General features: G+C 40.6%; 1 protein-coding gene across 2 annotated transcripts in view; it reads right to left on the reverse strand.

Annotated features, from left to right (window-relative positions):
- NCAM1 (neural cell adhesion molecule 1) overlaps positions 1 to 20,318 on the reverse strand; it is a 147,168-nt gene extending 126,850 nt beyond the window's left edge. For both annotated transcript variants that reach the window (XM_050910882.1, XM_050910883.1), the window contains exon 1: positions 20,140 to 20,318. In XM_050910882.1, the coding sequence (XP_050766839.1) occupies positions 20,140 to 20,191 (52 nt within the window). In that variant the 5' untranslated portion in view covers positions 20,192 to 20,318. The remainder of the gene's footprint in view (positions 1 to 20,139) is intronic.
- Between the last annotated feature and the right edge of the window lie 1,740 nt (positions 20,319 to 22,058).

Below are 22,058 nucleotides of genomic sequence, written 5' to 3' on the forward strand. Positions count from 1 at the left end.
ATTCTGACACAGTACTGAAGCTTAAATGATAGGATTTCTAAGCAATTTCCTGCCAAAGATTTATATCAAGTGGTGTCTCTTGCCTCTTATGCAATACCATAAACTTAGCGCTAAACAGAGAAAACAGCAAGGAAAAGTATTTTGAAGTTAGAACAGCGATCCCACTGTCTCTCCAAGACATCAAAGCATGTGATGCCACTGTTCATAATGGGCAAGCGCTCAAGGGAACATGTGAGCTTATGCCTGAATTTGATTAATTGGAAATGACATCACGATTTATAACACAATTTTCTAATTCTAAAGCAGTAATCTATAATGAATTAGACAAGGCTCATATAGCACCTGCTTAGCTTTTAATCGGAAATAACTGCATTGTCATCTTTCCCCTTTTCTGCTTTTTCCATGCAAAAGAGGAAGAAATACATGAAAGAAGAAAAAAAGGAAGGGTGACCTCTTATGATAGAAAATGGAAAGAGCAAGTCAGAGCTTCAGAGGTTAAAATTAACAGTCAAATGATAAAATATACTATAAACAAGAATGATAGAGTACAAGTGGTTGATATTGAAGCCTTCCATTAAAATGGAAAAGCATTGGAAATGCATGAAGACGTGATTTTTCTACTTCATCTATTGTTAACTTTCACTCTATGCTTTGCTTTTCTTAATTAGAAGGAAAAACCAAAACCAAACGAACATGAACTTGATTTGCCTCCAGATTTGTAAATTGAAATCTCAAAGTGAAACACATTTCTGATGCAATTCCACATGCCCAGGAATCGGGAGATTCTTGGTACTATCTCCTCCATAGCTACATGATCTTGTGAGCAGTTATTTCATCCCTTGAGGTGCTCCGATGGATCACTCTGTCAAGTTGTACATTTAAGAAAGTATTCACATCGCTTAACACAGCAGCTCGAACTATGAGCCAAGGGTCCCCAAACTTCCTAGACAGTGGAATGGGACAGGTGTCCTCACCACCGAGTATTCAGAGTACTTAGGTTAAGTAACCAGCTCTCTGATTCCACAGTTTAAATTGCCTTCTGAAGGCTTTTACTGCTCTTCCCCAATTCTGAAGTAGAAAAAGCCACTAGCTGACGTAGGCAGGATAAGGCAGAATAACTAGCTTCAATCATAAACGCTTACTGCTGTTTCTATACAGTCTGTACATTTTGTGGCCTTTAGGAACTTCTGTAATGTCTGATCACAGTCTGAAGACTATAAGGCAGACACCCAGAGGGCACTTACTTGCCACAAGAAACAAATTCATACTGCACAAATACTCTTATCTGCACTCCACCTATAGCAGACCACACTGTTATACCAATGATGTTAAACCCAGTGTCAGTTTCTTTTAATTTGCAGAGGATGAGAATTACCTGTCATTTACACTCACTAAAGGAAAAAAAGAAACAAAGCAGTAAACTTTCATGTTGTCACAAAAGTAAAATACAATGATGAAAGTAACAGAAGAATCAAGTCTAAATTAATAGCCACCTTGTAAAAAGCCACAAACAAGTAAAACCAAACCACAGTACAGTACGCTAATGCGCCATTACTGTAAATGGGCACATATGTTGCCTACTGATTCACGTGCCATTTATTCAACTGTTCTTTTTTGAAAAATAGTAGGCATTTTTAGCCTTTAATAACTCCTCTTTCTTCATGAGATAATTATCTCCAGTACAGAGTTCCTTGCTATTGCCCTGTGTCACATTAAAAAAAATGCAAATTGTACTATGACAATTACGCATAACTCACAGAACTCATTGTATTTCTCAGCTATTCTTATTTTATTCACACTTTTTCAATCTATTTAACACATTCAGGTTGGATTGTTTGGGGACTTTTTATACATGCTATCCATCTCAACAGCAGGACTCAGCTCAACATCATACAAGTTTGCTTCCGATAATAAGGAAGGACTTAACTGTTCTGTTTTTCTAAGCATGCAAAAAAGGGGAGGAAGGACATATGCAAAGCCTGCTTCCAAAATTCTTCCCCTTGCAAATTTATAAGCAAAGTATTTTCCATCTGTTTTCAAAGAATGTCAGATAATAAATTACTATTCCACCTTCTGTTCTGGAAAACAGACCTTGTACTCATCGTCCACCCCCCCGCCCCGCTCCCCATGTCTCTACCCACCTCCGTCATCAGTCCTGATTGATTATCCCAACAGAACAAATCAAACAGACCTAGATACGCTTCAGTAAATTTCCCCTTTTTAGGCCGATTTACAATTAGATTTGTGATATGTCCAAAGAACAGCAGGCATCTGGTCCCCATCAGCCTGAGAGGACTGACAGAGACTATTCCCAAGCACTTGTAGCCACACTTGACATGACAAAGTTATTAACAATGCATTTATACAGTCATATCTAGAATGGTAATATCAAAACTTCAAATTGCTAAACAATATGCAGCAAACAAGATATAGAAATTGTGAAGACGACAAAAAAAGTGGCAGTGCAAAAAAGTCACTCGGAAATATACTGATTATAACCCAGAAGGGTAATATATTTTCACAAATTCTGTAAAAATCTTTACTTGATAATGTATGCCTGAATAAGATCCAAACAATTAACATTTTATCAGCTTGTACCTTTTATATACTGTCTGAAAACACTATGTCTGTTGCGGGATTTTTATAGCGTTTACCTACATGCCATTTTAGTTCATAGGCAAATCCTTGCATCATCAAAACAAAGCTACACTAAAAATGAAAACTGACCACTTGGACAAGCATAAGATTCAAAGCCATGACATATCACCAACTGCCTCCTCACAAAGGGTTAAATTCTTAAAGCACATAAATTTATGTAAAAATTAATGGCATCAAGAGGAAAAAAAGGGATTTTTTTAAAAACCCTGACAATTTCACTGGAAGGAGTCTACGCAGATCGCAGTGTGCTATGCCTGGTGAAAGATAACTATAATTATGTATTAGGAGCCAGACTAATAATTGAATCTACAGTTTAAGAGGGAAAAAAACCCAAAACAAAAACAACAAACCCTAAACCAGACAAAGAATATCAGCACATAAATCAAACTGTTTCATGGTACTTAAAACATAAATGCCTGCAGGCAGATTGCCAAGTAAACAAAAATGTATTTCAATTCCCTCATGTGCATCACTGTAGTGTCTTGTCTGATAAAGCTACTGTCCGTGCAAACATCTTGATGCAGGTTTTGAAGAGTTACAGCCTTATCATTTGGGTTTTAAACCTGCCCTTGCCTCGTCTCATGAATAACTTCAAGCAAAGAGCTGGCTGGCACTGGAGTAAGATTTGAGATCCTGAAAACTGGTTTCAGATGTGAAACTCATTTTTCAGTACTATGGAAAACCCCCATGCCAGACAGGAGGAGACAAAGCCACCAGCTGTTGGAAAAGTGCATTGACCTATCTCAACAGCACAGCAAGCCCCTGGGGAAATACACAGTTCAGTGGGTAGCTCTGGTGAGTTCTACACACAACTCCAAAAAGTACAACTGAAGGATCAGAAGCCTGACGGTATAAGCCATTCAACAGCTACAATAGTGATAAATGGCTGGAGATTTACTATCAGATTTTATACTCCTCTGAGACCCCAGGTTCTCCTGAAAGATTTCATCCCTTCAAATACAGGCCAGGCAGAAAGCTGATATTGTCAGTGGCAAAATGGGGAGCCTGTTTTCTCTGGAAGACAACTTGCTTGGAAATCAGTTGCCATGAAGACAAAGGAAATACATAGCCTTTACTTTATGGAGGGAGCGAGACTGGAGATGGACCTGTACATACTCTGCAAGCACAAGAGCAAGAGCTCTTGAGTTCAGACAAAAATCCTAGGAGAAGCTCCATTTCTCTTGTGCGGCACCAAATTAAAACATCCACCAGTTCTGGATTCAAAGTCAACAGAGGCAAAACTGCCACACTGCTTATAGCTCCCCCTCAGCTTGATGGAAAACAAGATTAGATGAAGAAAATAAGGCACTGCTTGGTAGAACAAAGCCTTATTCAAAATTTGTTCTCTTATAGCATCCTAAAAATCTCCCCTACTGGCTTGAAACCAAGGTCCATATGAGACTCATGCATTTACAATGCCATCAAAGGCAGTATTTGATGGCACAGACAATGCAGAAAAAAGACAAGAGAGATTAAGTTACTGCATGCCCTCCTCAAGCACTAGCTCAACTGAGTTAACTAGCTGATTTTCTACCCTGCCACAACTGTAATCAGCAGAACACCTACAGCTTTTGCAGACAAAGTTCTCCGTCCCAGCTACACAGTCTACCAACTGCAAAGCGAAATTTCTTCCCAGCAAGCCAAAAATGGTCAGCTGTTCACTGAGTCAAAGACTACTCCAAATGTCCTTCTCAGAATAACATTTTCAAGGATAGCAAGGGAACATACCAGTCTAGCTCCTCTGATTAGGCTGTCATCTTTGTACACTGCACGTGGAGCTTGGCTCAGCATGATACAGAGGATCTTTGCTGAGAACTCTTTGTGTATCAGCTTTACAAAAATAACTGTCACGGCCACTTCTACCCTTAGTGCTGGAATAAAATACGCTCATGTCATATCCAATGCCCTTCAGCACTATCACGTTGAAATCATTTTGATGCTAACCAAAGCTAGTACTTGTATGATCATGATCCGCCAGAAATACTCTTTCCTACTCCTTATCAAATCAAGCTTCTGAATGCTGAGATGTTTTGAGACACAATTATGGAAAACTCAGCTGTCCATCAAACACTGCCTGCACCAATACATCGGACCAGTTTCTTGTCTTTAACATCAGCAGAGGATGTTTAAGCAAAGAGGATAAAAAACTAGGCAAGTATTTCTCTAATATATCTTCCCAGTTCTAAATATTTAAATAATATGCTTATGATTTGCCTATCCCATCCAAAATATCAGTTACTGCACTTCAGAAGCATACCATACATGTATACACAAGATAAATAGATAAGTATAAATAGATAAGTATTACTGATCTTCACCATCTTATTTGTTTCCTATTCCAAAAGTAAAAATCTCCCACCATAACTCTCAAACTGCATTTGGTGTTTTTTTCCAGAGAAAGCAACTTTATCAACAGAACAATAAATTAGTGCCACCTAGTGGAGTTCAAAATGTTAACCTGGACCAGACCTTTCAAATCTTACCTGTTACTGAACTGTCTTTAATTTATGACCTGTATAAACATCTAAATGAAATGAAAGCAGAAACAACTCAATAGATCTTCCCTGCAGTGCACACAGCTGATCAAATACATCAGTATAACATGCACTTAAGTCTTCCTCAACTTCTAGAAATCTGCAGAAGCAAAAAACGAAGACCAATACGTCTTCAACATTAGCAGAAACTCATCTTTAGAGTTATTGAGCATGCAGCCAATAGCTCTGCAGTTACAATAAATATAGGCCAAAAATTAACAGAAATGTTCAGTACAATGGAAAAAATATTGCATCAATTTATACCTACTTTTCCCAGCAGTTTTGAAAATAAGAATGCATTGGGAGGTTTAACATAGTGATATCATCGCACCTTATTAAAAAAAAAAAAAGAATTACTATTACTGTGTGATTACGTATTTCTCTGTTTCAGCCCTCAGCAAGGGCACCAAGATCATTTATCTGCTATATGAAAGTAAAAACTATTACTATTAATCCACCCATCTGTGAGTTAATTCAAGCAACATTTACATGAGCTTCCCTACTTCTGTTAAGATTTAGGATTGTTGCTATATGCCCAGTAGACTGAGAATGCTAAGTCTAACTGTAACACTGCACATTATCTTTGTTAACACTTGTGTTCGGAATTAGTTGGAAACATGTACAAAGAAATATTGTTATCCCACGTTACAATGCATGAGGAATGCAAGGTGACCAGCCTTACCCAGTATTATTCACACAGGACATAAAAGAAACACAATGCAGATGAAAACCCCAAACCATTCCAGATCTTTTGCCTTACTTCTCTTAACAACTGACTCTTAAAAAAAATATATCTCAAAACATTATATAATTTCTAAGGCTAGCTGCACAAAAACATCCTATAGTATGCAAGTGCCATGTACCCAAATGAGGAAAGAGTAAATCAGATGATGTAATGTAGTCTTCCAATATCTAACATGATATATAAAGCAGCAGCATAATCAAAGCTACCCCCATTTCACTGGACTTGCTTCCGATTCATGTAATTGTAAGCAAGACAGGAATCTGGTATTAGATATGCTGTCCACAGTATCCCGTAAGATAACAAGACCAGATCTCACCTATAAAAATGGAATGCAATTACCACAGCATTTGTCTAGCAACCAAAAATGAAAGTGCTTTTCTGTCTCAGGACTAACAAAGTGAACACAGTCCAAACAAAATGGGAGGACATACCACAATTTAAATTAAAAAAAAAAAAAATAAATGATCATTTGTGGTAATGAAATTCCAGGCTTTTAGATAAGCACAAAATATGATTATTTCACTTCCCATTGTTAAAATACCATTTCTGGTTTTTATGCAATTACAAGCAGGAGTACATCTCAAGCCGTAATGCAGTTACGTAATGCACACCATCATTTAACAAAAATAGGAGCTACGGGTGAATTAGTTGGCACTAGAATTGATCAGTAAGATAAAAAATTATTTACAAAGAAATGCAAAAATAATGGTAATTTCCTTGAGAAGAACCCATGTAACCAACCACCCATTCCTTTTTGTTGGTGTAAGCTATGCATTCTTTTCTCATGTCCCCACATTCCACTCATTTTGCAAAGGTACAGAAGACTACAAACACAGAGCAGAAGTACTTCAACACAGTAAGTACAATGCACAGTTACATGCGAAATAGTAAGATACAGTCAGGATGCTGAACGATACCACACCACCCCAAAGTTACAAAAGGAGATTAATTCTCCTTAAGGCTTCCACATATCTAAGAAGTGAATTATACATCCTGTATATAACAAAGATTACATTTTCTTTCTGAAACACTTGTTCTATGGGCTACCACATAAGCAAAATACATGTTAATTTTACAATTATGTCCAACATTAAGATGTTCCAATAAGAATACTCATTCCCAAAGAGCTTACATTTACAGTGCTGTCATTTAGCTCAAATGTGGAAATCTTTTTAAATTTACATCAAATATGTAAATGCACATACTTTAAAATGCTTCCGGATCTGATGCAATGGTCAGGCAGAGATATTTTTAGTTCTAATCCATTTAAAGTGCTAAATTCCAAGGGAATCAGCAGCATTGCTTTCACTCACCACTTCAACTAAATTCTTCTGGTCCTACTACTCACTGCAGTCTTCAAGAAAAAGGAGATAAGATAAAACCATTCACCTGATAAGAAAATATCTTTATCCTTTATTTTTAATACTTGCAGGTACTTCTATATGTCCCAATAAATAATAAATCACAACTGCATTTGCACACAAAAGACATTGCAGAAATACATAAATAACGCAGTGCCTTAACACACGAAATAAGACTTGAGATAAAAATAGCAAATCCCACACTAACTTATTTGCATGTACCAATTTAGGTTCATGAGAAACAACTACTAGGAATACACAAAAGCTTCTGAATATGGCACTAATCATTCTCTAGACCTGACACAGTGACTGCAGCTAGCTACAAAGCCACAAGAAAACAGAATATTAAGTTCATGGAAAACTGCAACAAAAACGGCCAACAACTTGGTACACGTTTGGCTTGTGATTTCATTTAAATCTAGATCCATTCTCGTAAAACAAGTATTCTCCATATACAGACAGATTCTTTTAACCAAAATAAGTTTTGAAATCAGAATACACTAGGACTTTCATCTATAGATAATTGGCACATTCAGTCTTTTCTTTGGGGATTAACATTTTCAAAAGGTAGACAGTAACTAAAACAGAGAGACAGGTTATCAGAAACTTAAGTGTACATATTAGAAAGTGACTGCTTTCATTTATTGCTATTGTGAGAACAGTACAGCATTTAGAGTTTTCTCATTAACCACAAGTTATTATTTTAGCAATAAAATGATGCAAGCGCAAAAGCAACAAGGTTGTGTCTAACAAGTTTATTTCTACTATTGTTGTATAAGCAAACACAAACCATTGTTATTGCTAAAAAGCAAAATAATTGAAGTGTGTTTGCGCTGTGACTATGCAGAGAGTACAGGAAAAATACAAGGTAAACATTCTTCAGATATTGTTTCAACAGCTTTTGCTCCAACTACAAAGGGCATCTTTTTAACCTGAATACACAGCACTGTACCAGCTACTAAGAAAAGAGTTAACTCTGTCCCAGCTGAAACCAGGACAATATTCAATGTCTATTTAGCAAAGTAATGGAAACATAACTGCTTCAGAAAATGTATATTTTAAAAAAGAGTCTAATTAAAACACTTCAGTACACTGTAAGTTATCTTCTGGCAGAGAGTGAGTAAAAGAATAAATCAGACAGGTATGAGTTCGTTTAATGCGTTACTTGATGATGTTCAGATTTGCTGGTGATAAGTGAAGAGGAAGATTTTCATTCTTACAACAGAACAGAACGTAAGTGTGAAATACTATGAAATGTTGACAGACTAAGTGTTTCAAATACTAACAGTACTACAGTTTAAAAGAGCTGAGAGCATCTAGCAAGGAAGGAGATCACTGTATACATAAATTTTCTATACTTTTTCCTAACCACCCACAGCAAACCATTATTGGAAACAGCAGGTCAAATGAATTTTAGTATGAGCAGTAAGGCAGGTCCTGTGTGGAAAAAAATGCTTCCTCATAAGGCTACTTTTTTCCTTTCAATTAAATCCCTAGTTTTTTCAGCAGGTGTAAGAAAGATTGCCACAACTCATTTCAATTCACAGGAATGCCCACTTATTTCAAAAGTGGGGTCTTTGGCCAGTCTGCAGAATTACATTCATCTTTACTCAAGTAATCACTCTGAACCTTCCGCAGAAATGATATTGACAGCGTGCCCACTTGACATGATCCCTCAGTACAGTATCTCAGAACAGGAGAGACAAGTTCCTTCCTGGCTATTACGTATGACTATCACTGATGTGGATAACAGCTTTGCACACATGCCTAAGTGCAGGATTTACCTCCTAATGACTGATACTATGCAAAAGCAAACTGAACAAGAGCATGCCCATGAAACACACACTTCTTTGCTAGGAATAAAAGCATCCCACCAACGGAAATACCCATTTTCAAGTACCTAGACAAAATAACTTTTATTCTATTAAACAGAAACGTTTCACAGTATAGCATTAATCTAGAGCTAACATTCATGCTAGCTTGAAGCGGAAAATCAGTCTTCTCCTAGATACAAACACAACCATACACTGCAGCACTTCATCCTTTGCATTATTTTTGTCCGTAAAGCACAAACTATTCTAGATTTCCTTGTGCAAATGAGGTATTTTATGAAATATTCATGTTACAAAGAAATGGAGAGAAATTAGAGAGCTGACTGGCCAAAGCCCATCCACAAAAAACCCCAATGGCAAAGTCAGGAAGTGAATCCATATTAAATTAAATCTCTACTCCATATGCCATTCCTCTTCTTACAGGCCAATCGGTTCTCTTAAGCAAAACTCAGCTTAAAGACCAAGGCTGAAAAAATTCTGCAGCCAATTAGCTTTTAAACTGTAGATACAAGATCCCTAAAATAATAAACAAGCAATCGCTACAGAACTGAGAGAGAAACAATGTTCATTCTTTTTCTTGTAGACATATCCAGCTGCAGAAAGACAAAAGCTAGAACAGAAAAAATGCTGGCGAGCTGAACACAGCTAGAGAAGGTTTACAGATGTGAAACAAGGTATATATCTAGCTACAGTTCAGTCATGATAGAAGCGACAGAGAAATGACCACCCAAAATTCTAGTGATGATAACAGGGAGAAAAGCTAAACAGGTTTCATACCTCTTCATAGTATTCATTAAGCTTTTCACTTATGATGGCTTTCTTAGTATCTGTTAGTTCTTGCAGACTAAGTGTCCACAATAAAAACATAAACACATTTTATTTCTTAATAGTATTCCAACATGCCCGGGTTTTTTTTCTAACAAATACCAACCACTAGGGAGTATATAATAAATGCTAAACGCCTTCAAGTTGCGTTTAGAGATCATGAAGAGATTAAAGTCCAAAAGGATTTAGGGGACTATGGAATAATTCTGTATGTCTGTTCACAACCCCTAAAAGCATGTTCTACTTCTAAGGGATTATCTTTTGAAAACACTACAACTGAAATATGGTTACAGTAGTCTGTTCTTTTGAATTTTGCAGGCATATAATAATTTAATAAGTTACTTGGACAAGCAGCTGTTGATTATATTTTTCTAAAATGGTATACACAAGTGTCTGATGACTGTTTCTCTCAGTATTAACATATTCAAAAACACAAAATGAAGTTCTTGAAAAATTATAATTAGCCAATACTGTGAGCATGCATTTTGCATGCTAGATCCTGAACTGCACAAAATGAACGTTTTAAGCACATTGATAAGTGTTATTTACACCCACAGCTAAAGGGAAAGTTTTAAAAAGGGTTATATATAAGGCTTTCAAAGTACACACAGGAGGGCACTGTATAAGTGCATTGTTTTATCATAACAATGCCACAGCTTGCACAACAATTCAACGACTAAATATTAAGGCAGCTATCATTAAAATGCATCACAGATGGAAATATAACATCAGCATTAGCTGTATATATTATTTGCTACTACACTTAACCTCTAAACACTGGAAGTGCAATGTGCTTTCTATAAACATATGAAGAAAATAAACGCGCGAAGTAATGGAAAGTGTATTGCATAGATGGTTTTGGGTTTTTTTCCTTCCAACTGTAGCTGTGTTAACTGCAACGACATACAGGCAAAGCTTTGATACATTATGAAAATCTTTCCATTTCTACCCTAGAATACATGCACTTGCACACATACATCATAAACCCAACCACTCTCACTAAAATACAAAAAAAAGTGAAAGGTTATCAGAAGAATGCTCTTCCTGTCTTCTTGCATTAATAGCGCTACCAAATTTACACAAAAATTCCTCACGTTCACAACAAAAAAACCCCACTCTGTTCAGCTAAGAAGATATTATTTTGTATTGCAGATGGCAACAATAACAATGCCAGAAGTGCCATTCCTGTGATTAATTTCTGGAAAGACTTTTTCAAGTTAAGATCAACCTTACCCCATCAGAACACCAACACTCAAGATTTTTCTGCTGCCTTTAGTTCACAGGATAACTTTCTAAAACTCCTGCTGGTTTACATCACTTCACTTGGAACCTTGTGAACTTCATATTAAAAGGAAACTATCTGATATTTTTCTAGCAGAACAAAATGAAGCTATTTCAGTGTAAGAAAATAAGCCCAAGTAGTTGATAATGCAAGGATAAGCAAAAGAAAAAAGATACCAAGGACTTCAGCAAACAGTAGAGCTCAATATTATTGATTAAACACAAACATATAACAACATCTTTGGATTTGGGAAGTACAGTGATTATATTAGCTGTCTGAGCTGCAGTTTCTCCCTCCAACAGATGTCTTTATTTCTCCATTGCCTTCAGCAGAAACAATGTCAGCACAGGAATACATTAGGAATACCTGTAATACCACAGGAATACCGGTACTTACAACAGAAGCTGTTGATAATGCTACTCATAACCACCACAATCACAGACTCAATTTGCAGGCCAATATTCTTACTCATCGTGTCATGAGCTCCTTTCAAAATAAAATTCCCACTATAGTGTACTAATAGATATATATTTACACACACATATCTTTTATCTGTACATCTTCTCATTTAGGATAGCTCTCAAACTATTTTGCTTGGTATCACGCATCGAAACATCTCTACCATTCCCTAAAGTTCATGTTTCAAAATCTCAGAATAAAAAGTTTTGAGGTTTTTTTGAGACTGTCAGACACCTTCCTTCCTTATACAAGGATGTCTAACAGAAAAGCAACAGAAAAGCTCACCTTTCCTGGATTTGCAGCCAGAAGAGAAAGAATACAGGCAAAGGTAGCAAGACTCATTAACATCTCATCCCACATTGCTCCAAAGTAACAGTTGAAGTTACATAAAACCACATTACCAGAGGAGTGATGTAGCCCTAAGAAATCTTGTTATTCCAAAACTTACACAACCTGAAAATTTCCCCAATCTTTACATCTTCCACATGTTTTCCAAAGGTATCAAGGCCTAGAGTTTTGGCCACTGTATTCATAAAAGGCAAACACTAAACATTTCACCAATATTTTATTTTAAATCCTAATTGCCTGATAATCCACAGAGTATTTGTACATTTAATTGAGAGTATCTTGCATCCTGTAGATTACATCATACAATGATGAGTCACTCCCCTCTTAACCCTACCCTCAGCATTCAGACTCCTTACAAGCCAGGACTGCTCCACATGAAATGCAATGACCAAATGGGACTGTTCTTCAACAAAACACTGCGCTAATTCTACTGCATTGAGTCTTTCCACTTGAATGGAATAAAAACCCTTTTGAGAACAACAATTCCAGTTCCCCCCCTTTTTTTCCTCAGGCACACTATGGGACTCCTCAGTGCATGCACAATGCAAATAAGGCAAACTTCCTTTGAAAGAGTGATTAATATGCAAAGACAGCCTGCTTTTTAGTGGGATGTGAAGAACCACCAACAAGCATTTCCAAATTCTGAGGTTTCTTCAATTATTTCCAGTGTTTATTTTAAACATAAGATCATGCAATAATACCACACATTAAGACCAATTTGGCAATATTGTGTAAACAACACTAAATTGGCTGTTCATCTTTTGTATCATATTTAAATGCAGCCTTGAATATGCTAGATATGAAGGCACTGAAAAAATAGGATTTAAATTTTTGAATCCTTAATGTATATCAAACTTCACGTCAAAAAGACTGCATTTAAAACCCACTGTAAATAACTGCACTTTTTTTTTAAGAAATGTTTAGGGTTTTTTTCATAAAACAAGAAAGTTTACAATATTACAAACTAATGTCAGTGACAATTAACTAACTTCTGTATGAATATATTGCCGTTCCAGTAACATTTAAAGTGTTTTTTATATAGTTGCTTTTGAGACAAGAGATACAATACACGAAACATCTGGAAAAGCCCATTCAGATTTGGAGACACCAATTTTCTATTTCCATTGTATAAAATTTTCATCACTATTTTTCATCATTTATGACCTGGTCAACTACACTTTCTATGTGCAACTCAGCCAGGACTCTCTTATAGAAAGGACCTTTCATTTCAAGTGCTGATATACCATACTCTGCCCAAAATGAGCTCAAAATGTAGTCTGAATATGTTAACTGACTCATTTCTTATTCTAACCCTTTATTTCACACACTTCCCAGTCTTTTCACACAGGTTTAAACACTCCCTTTCACGTCTTTGGAAAGGCATTTCAAATTAACCAACATGGTAAATTATTATTAAACATAAACCAGTAACCAATAATTAACATTCTTGTTTATCTTAAAGATTTCAAGGTTGATACATATCACCGATATAAACAAAAAATGAAGAAGTAAATTAAATATTTAAATAAGTATCTATTATAACTTTATAGCAGTAGCTGTACTAAAAATCACAGAATCCTTGAGGTTGGAAGGGACCTCTCAAGATCATCTAGTCCAACAGGGGGAGGCACCTACAGCAGGTTACCCAGGAGTCTGTCCAGATGGATTTTGAATGCCTCCATGGATGGAGGGTCCACAATCTCTCTGGGCAACCCGTTCCAGGATCAACTACCACCACCCTCACAATAGGGGGAATGGGGGGGGGGTTGTTCTGTTTTCTTATGTTCGGACAGGATTTCTTGTATTCCAGTTTGTGCCCGTTGTCTCTTGTCCTGTCACTGGGCAGCGCTGAGGAAAGCCTGGTTTCCTTCTTCATTCCCTCCCATCAGGTACTTACCCACATTGATTAAGATCCCCTCAAGTCTTCTCTTTCCCAGGCTAAACAGTCTCAGCCTTCTCAGCCTCTCCTCACACAAAAGATGCTCCAGTCCCTTCACCATCTTTGTGGCCCTTCACTGGACTCACTCCAGTGAGTCCATATCTTTTTTGTTCTGGGGAGTCCAGAATTGGACACAGCACTCCAAACGTGGCCTCACCAGTGCTGAGTAGATGGATTTTAAGAAAATTAACCTGTCTTGCATACTTTTAAAATTAATAACAAATTGTGAAAAGTACCTATCCTGATTTACAAAGACCCAATTGTTGTAACAGTCTTAAAAACTTATCTACAAAGAAAACAAAAATATTTTTATTGACGACATTATGAGACTGATGATTCTGGAACACTTAAAACAGTCAAGAGTTTCTTTATATGCATTCTGTACTGGCAAAAAATAATGTGATAAGGTGATGGGTATTTGTTTTAACTCAAAATAAATCAAATGGTCTCTCCATTCTAAGAAATTAACCATTTCAATGGATTTCCAAATTATTTTCCACATCATTCTACCAAGTTTGTACTAAATCAGGCAACTCCCAGTTTTCACAACACACCCTGCAGTTCTCTGTATCTGTCTTGTCATAAGATCTAGGATGCAAATAGCTAAAGGATCAATTACGACATGTATCACATTACTGTCTCTAGCCTAAACTTAATTTTCTTGCATCAGATTTACAGATATAGGGCTTCATCCCTGCCATTACAAATTGCTAGCAGAAATAGTTGTAGGATCAGTTTCTGCCATTCCCTGTTTTTGGGTCCCTCTGTGACCTGGCTTTAAGCCAACTGATGCCAAGTTTACTGCTGACTTCTGTGGACAGTCAGAGCCTTATAGACCTTTAGTACCTTAGTTATCTGGACAGGGAAGAAACACAGAACCTGCACTGCAGAAAAAGTGAACAATTATAGGCTTGAGCTGAAAATCTCTCTGCCTTATTTTTAAATCTGAGATCTAATTTTGAACATACAGTAGAAAGTTGAGACATACTAATCTTCAAGTGCAAGCATCTTATTTTCTTCAAACGTAACATGGCTCCCTTGTTTCTGCTGCAAATACACAGGTCTAAATGATTACTAGATATCCATAGTAATTATTCACTTTTTAAGTGTGATGGCTTAAGAGTTTGGATAACTCATCCAGTTATTAAGTACAGTACTATGTGAATATACCCCACAGCTGCTGCTCCTTCAGAAGGACTCTGGTATCTTAAAGCGATTGGCACTTGCTTAGCAGGATAAACCTGCCATTGTTAGCTACTCCCCAAAAATCAGCTTTTCCATCAGCAGCTGCCTAAAGATCTGAAGGACTAAGGCTACATTTGCCCAAACTATAGTTTTGCTAAAGTACCTGTAATACATACATTGCTTGTGATAAAACAAAAGCAACCTCAGATGCCAAAGCCCATAACAAGGTCCAAAAAATGCTGTAATGGAAGCTGTCAGGTAGCCTTGGTCATTTTCAAATACATCATCATCTACCCTGTACACCTCAACATGTTTTGGCACAAGCTTTTCTTTCATTTATCCTTGGAAGGTCTAGAAGCTGCAGGTATGATTCACTGTATGGATAGCAATTATCTGCCTTCTCATCATCATCTTAGATACAGTGGAAGTTACTGGACTTGAACTGTAAGCGAAAAAGTTATTTTAATCTTAAGTTTATCCTTGATTTTTATCTATTCCACTTTGTTTAGGCACCTATATCGTAAACTAAAAACCACAGAAAAGTCTTATTCCGGTACTTAGTAGTTACTGCGTCAGACACTTATAAATGCAATGTATCAGAAGGGCCCGAAAGCCTGCCATTTGGCTCTCACGGTAACTTCAAAAGGCAACGTTCCTAATGAGCAGCTGCAGTGGGGAAGCTGCATTTCAACGCCATGAACCGAAAGGGCATAATGGCACTACCGCCAAACCCACCTAATTTACATCCCTTTGCATCAGCAAGGGCTTTAAACGATGGTAATGGGTTTTCCTAAACAAAAGAAGCCAGAGCCAGCATAGATCTGACCTTCAAATGTGATTCTGTGATTTTTATGTCTCAAAGTCTATTTGCCTAGTGGCTTTTTGTTTCCCCTCCAGGGCTTGAGAGTGTTGTGATGAAAACCGACACATCAAGTCCTATGAAAACATGCGCAAAGGACGCCATTCAGGAAAGTGGAGATGCCTGGGAGCTGTAGTTCCCTTTCCAGACACACCCTCAGCCAAGTTACTCCCAGACATTCTCCCTGTTACGGAAAGCTATTGTAGGAAAACAAACAACACAATTTTGTTTCCTGATTGTATTCAAACTTTTATATTTACAATTGACTTGCTTTATGTATTTTATCTCACATTTCAGATCTTCATGAGGGTATAGGATTGGGAAAACAACAAAGACACCATCTTTTCACAGCACCTGAAAAATACTGTAACGGCCCCTACTTGAATTTTCCTGATAGTTCCCTGCATAAAAGCTATGATACACACTTCCAAAGAAGACAGCTTCTCCCAGTCTGCTTACACAGGCATTTGGGGGAGTTCATAATATCCGTCTTACTATTTGCAAGTTGTGAGGTAGAGTACAACAGGATTGTTATTGACAGATCAAATCATACTGAAGTATACTGCCCTGCAAAACCAATGCTTCAAAAGCCGGGCAAGAAAACCAACAAAAAAAACTAGAATTGTGCATTCTCTATATAAACAGTATCACCAGGTGTGTTAAATAATGAGTAAAAATGCAGGATGGCCTTTTAAATAAGAAAATAAAAGGTGCTTTTGTCTCTTACTAAAGCTATTTTTCTGTTCCTTGCAGAGTGATAGCAGCAGATGCAGTATCCCCTCCTCCTCCTCCCCCATCAATTGGTTCTGCTTTCCTGCCAGCCAGTCAAGAGAAACCCATGGCATGACCCAAAAAACCCCGCCCAAAACAAACAAACCAACCAACCCACCCACCCCCAAAAGCCCATGCCATTTCCTATCAACAAGAAACCAATCACTTATACCCAATGGCAGGAAAGTCTATCGTTAAAATGTTTCTGGAGATGGGCCAAGAAAAGTGAAGGCACTTTCAGTCTGGAGAGCAGCCACAAGCTTTAACACTTAAAAACTGGGTATTCATTAAATTACTATTATATTAAATGTCCTAAAAAAAACAAAACCAAAACCAACAACGCACAAAAAACCCACCCCCAAAAAATCCAACAGTCAAGTCAGGACTTTTGAAGTTCATACGTCAAGAGGATAAAGTTTATACAAAATACTCTCTATTATTTAAGAAACCATAGTTCTCAGGACGTAAATGAAAGGAGATGAGCCATCTGCTGTGTCTATAAGTCAGCTTCTAAATTATAAGAGAATGTTTTAATTTAATAGTAGATTAAATAAATCATCACTATCACAGGCCACAGGAACACATACAAAATATGAAATTATTCTAAAAGACGTAAAGGCATGCTTTTGTTCTGAACCTACCACATAACTGTCGCTCAGACAAGTCCCTTCAGGGATTCTTCACTAAAAAGCATCTATCTCTTGCCTCCTCTTACATTTAAGCTACTGTAAAGCTGTAGATAGGGTTTACTTTATTAGCATCATCGTAGCTGTTCCCCCTCTTTCACTGACATCTCCTTCAACATCATAGCTTCCAAAGCCCAAAGCAATAGCATTTCTCCCCCCATCACAGACTGTGGTTAGGTCAGCTGGGAAAAAAAGAAGGTACAAGCTTTAGCAGACCAAAGCATCCTTTAGCGTGGAAAGCATAACTGATGTGCTGGGTGCTGCTTTTACCATAAACAGTGCTGCTGCTTTGTTCTAGCTTTTTAATATTTTATTTGTTTTTTATGTTCTCCATTTTCTGCTGATTTAACAGTCCAGTTCCAGCTGTGCAGCTCCCTAGGCACTCTATGCATTCATAATTATTATTATTGGATAAACATGTATTTGAGTGGGGCAACAGATGATATGCAGATAATTTTTCTTTGCGTACTCCCATCTATTTCCCCTGAAAAAAATGCTTTATTCTGCCCTCCCACAGCTGAGAAAGCCTGTGTGAATGCGTCAGAGAGGCGATAGCTACGGAATAACAGATAGTAGTCTAGCATCTAATAATGGTTGAGATCAAGAATGTATGCAGAGATGGTGATTAGAGGGCGTGGCTGAGCCAGATGCAGAGCTGGCTACAGGGAAGAACTGTGCTGGAAATGGAAAGACAACTCCCCCTTATTTGTTATATATACCCTCTAATAAGCAGTAATATAATTTTTTAAAAAATTATAATAAAGAGAAGCTATATAGTAGCGTTTATGACATGGGGAAGCTGTGTATTGTTAAGAATGGGTGTTGTGCTGATGGGTGGCTTGATTTGGCAACAGACTTGAGCACATTGGTGGCAATGGTCCGCCATGACGGGAGCTGGAATTGAGCCACAACAAGACAGCAATTGTTACTATGTTAGTACACAGAGCTACAGCAGAAGTAATTGCTTAAGGAGATAGGGAATCATCAGTATGGGAATGAGGAAGTGATGAGTTATGGTAGTTAAGGACAGCGCTGAAGCAAGTGGTGAAAAGAAGCTGTGCAGTGAGGTCTGTAATAGCAGTGATGGGACTGAGCAGTGCACTGGGGTACATTGCAAGGACACAGAAACGGGTACAGGAGCTACCCAGAGGCAGCAGGGATCTGGACAGAGAGCGAGCTTTACTGAGATACCAATAATAACAATTGGGAAGTAGTTCCAAAATGATGAGCTGAGAAGGAGCTGCAAGAAGTAAAGGCAATGACAGTTTTGAGGTAAAGACAGCAGGGACTATCAGTGTGGGTGCTTTAGGCCACGATGCTTGCAAAGAAGGGGGTGTGGGAAGTGGTTGATGAGCTGTAGGACAGGACAGAAAAGAAACACTGACAGCCAAGAGTGGGCGCAGAAGGCTCTGGGGAACACTTCCCAGCGAGTGTGGATAAGGACAGCGCAGAGCAAGGGGTTTGGGGCGACGAGGCTCCCCGAAGGACGGCAACAGGAACGCGGCACGTCGGGGCGGACCACGGTCTCGCTGGCGGAGGGGGCGGTGCCAGCACAGGTGTGGCCGCAACCGCACCCAACCAACTCGTCGTCCGCCGGGGCGAGCGGCCCGGGCGGGGGCAGGTGAGGAAGGCAGCCGGGGCACCGGGCCGTTACGGACGTTGGCGACCCAAGCGGCTAACGGCCGCTCCCGCTCGGGGCCGCCCACTCCCGATTGGCCGCGGCCGCCGTCGACCCCTCCCGCCCCCCCCCCCCCCCCCCCCCCCCCCCAGCGCGAGCAGGAGCGCTCGCGCCCGGCTGCTGCTCCCTTAACGGCAGCGGCGCGCGGCCCGCGCTCCCGCGCCCGCTCCCCCGCGCCAGGCCCCGCACGCCCGGGAGCCCCTCCGCCCCCCTTTCTTTTCCCCACCACTGCCAGCCGTCCTGCTCCCCTCCGCTTTTTTTTTTTTTTACAGCTGCTCTAGCCCCCGCCTTTAATTGCAATCGCATCTCTTCCCTCCCCGCGCTCGCTGCAGTTCCTGCCCCGCACATGCATCGCTTGCAAGAAGGAGGGCGGATGGGCGGGGGCGGAGGGGGGGGCGGACACCGCTGCGTAGCGCAGTAGCATCCTCAATATTCACAATGAAGCCGACGCGACAACGAAAATCCACCGCCTCCTCGCGCGGCGACACCATTAACACAGCGCACGTAGCATCCTCTCTGCTTCGCTCGCCTCCTCTTTCCCCATCTCCATTGTCTGGGATTCACGGCACACCGAAACCCCAGCCCGGGGGAGATGGGCTCCCGCGGGGGGAGCGATTCCTCCTGTCGCACCCGCGGACAGCAGCACCAGAGCGCAGAAGCAGCCGCTCGCTCACACCCTTCTCACCTGCTCCCCCCCCGCTCCGCTTTCTCCTGTCAAATTCGCACAGCCCGAGCCATCTTTCCCCTCCGGCTCCCACGACAGCGAACAATGTGCACGAACCAGCCCCCCCGCCGCGCACACCGGGCGCGGCTGGGGGGACGGACCCCACCACGGGCTGCCTCCTCCCCAAGCCCAGCGGCAGCGCAGGGCAGGGCAGCAGCGGGGTCCGCCCGACCCCATTGTTCGCCCCACCAGGTCCCGGCACTACCCCGCCCCAGCCCCGGGCAGCGCCCCACTGCCCCGGCCCCGGCCGTACCTGCGGCTCCAAGCAAAACCAACGTCCAGGGCAACACGGTGGCTAGCAGCATCGCAGCCGGCTGAGGGAGAGGGAGCCGCTCGTGAAAAAAAGCCTTTTCCTGCAGTTCGGAAGAAAAGCAGCTCGCTTCTTTTATATATATTTTTTTCCCCTTTTTTTCCCCCGCGTCTTTCCTTCGCCGCTCCTCCCCGCTGCCGGCCACGCTCCGGCTCCGTTACCGCGCGCACTCCCCACACCGCCTTCTGCCGGCTGCGCCCCGGCCGCGTCCCGGCGCCGCCGCGCTGACTGACAGGCGGCCTCAGCACCGCGGCCCGGATCCCTGCGCCTCCAGGCTCGCGCGGCGGTTGGCACCACCGTGTTCTTCCACCCGCGCCCGCCTCAAATAGTACAGCGCAGCCCGCGCAGAGGGGGACTGGAGGCGCCGAGGGGCGCTCCCGGCCACCTGCGAAACGCGGCGCGGATCGCGGAGCCGGCTCGGCGGCGGCCCGGGGACGGCCCCGTGCCCGGCCCGGTGCCCAGCCCGCGGAGGAGCCTCCCGGGGCTCGGGCGCGCGCAGCCTCGGGGCAGGGCGGCGGCCCCTCCGAGGGGGGGGGGGTTGTTGCCAAAAAGGAAATTAACGAATTCAGCGGGGTGAGGGAATTCGAGAAGGGATTTCCTTGCCGGTTTGGCCGGCGCCTGCCCGAAGGAATACCTGCGGGAAGGCAGGTGGGAAACGAAGAGAGCAAGGGGAAGACCGTTTTATGAGTCCCCTACGCTTCAGGTGGGCTTTTGTTCCATGTTTGCGTGAGGGGGCCAGGGCTTGCTCAGAAATCACAGAGCGTGTGTAGCAGGAGTCCAAGAGCCAGGAGTTCTTACGGGTATCATTTTGCCATAGCTGAGACTTGTGGCAAATGCCAGGGGGGAACTGTGGGTGAAGAGATGCTCCGGGGAGACCCAGCTCTGAAAGAAGGAGGTTGCCCACCTTTTGAACCATTTCTGCCAGGCCTCCCTTCACATGGCTCCACGCTGTCCCTCTAGCCACCCCCAACTCACACAGGCAGTACATCAAAGCTGTTCTAATGAGTTACATGTTTGTTCATGTGTATATACAGATTATCTTGTCATTCAACTTGTCATCTACACCAACACCCACAGCAGCAACTCTTCTTCCTTCAATATGTGAGAGGCAGTGGGCACTCAGGCACAGTACCAGAGGTGATGTAGATTCAGTACTAGGTGTACAGAAAAAAGGTAATGGTGGAAAGTCAGTTTTGAACTAGATTTACGTTACAATCAATAAAGCCTGTCTTTTTCAGACTATCATGTCTTAACAGTGACCCTCCAGCGCCTTCCCAAACTACAGGAATTGCAAAGAGCCTCCATTACTGGAGCATTATATTTACTTGCTTTGGGATTTGTGAGCAATGGGATCTGTGCTTCAAGGGGGAAAAAGTTCTTCAGAAAAAAATTAACATTTAAGCATTTATTTTATTCAGGTGTAGCCTACAGTCTGTGTTTTCATTTCACTAGTATTCGAGAAAAGCACTTCAACTGAAGCAGACCTTTGTCATAACACACAAAATGATTTGGCTTAGTTGGCTAATTGTAGTTGCTATTTTAAAATGGAATTCAAAATACCTAGAGTAGTTGTGAACACATAAGGACTTCTAATGACACAGGGACTTTATTAGCAGAAAACTGCCAAGTAGAAACCATTTAGGCAGAAGATAGCTTACTTAAAGAAAAAACACCCTTTGAATACAATTTGACACACATATTTCAACAATATTTTAATATAGTCAATCCATTCCAGTACTTTGCTGTTAGTGGTCTAAAGGATCATTCCAGGCCAGATCATATTCTTTTATTTTATCCTTTTCTGTTTGAGAAATCCCTTTCCATTTCATAAAAATCCTTCTCAAAAAGAAACAACAAAATTA

This window comes from Gymnogyps californianus, chromosome 25 (assembly GCF_018139145.2).
Source record: "Gymnogyps californianus isolate 813 chromosome 25, ASM1813914v2, whole genome shotgun sequence".
Taxonomy (NCBI): Eukaryota; Metazoa; Chordata; class Aves; order Accipitriformes; family Cathartidae; genus Gymnogyps; species Gymnogyps californianus.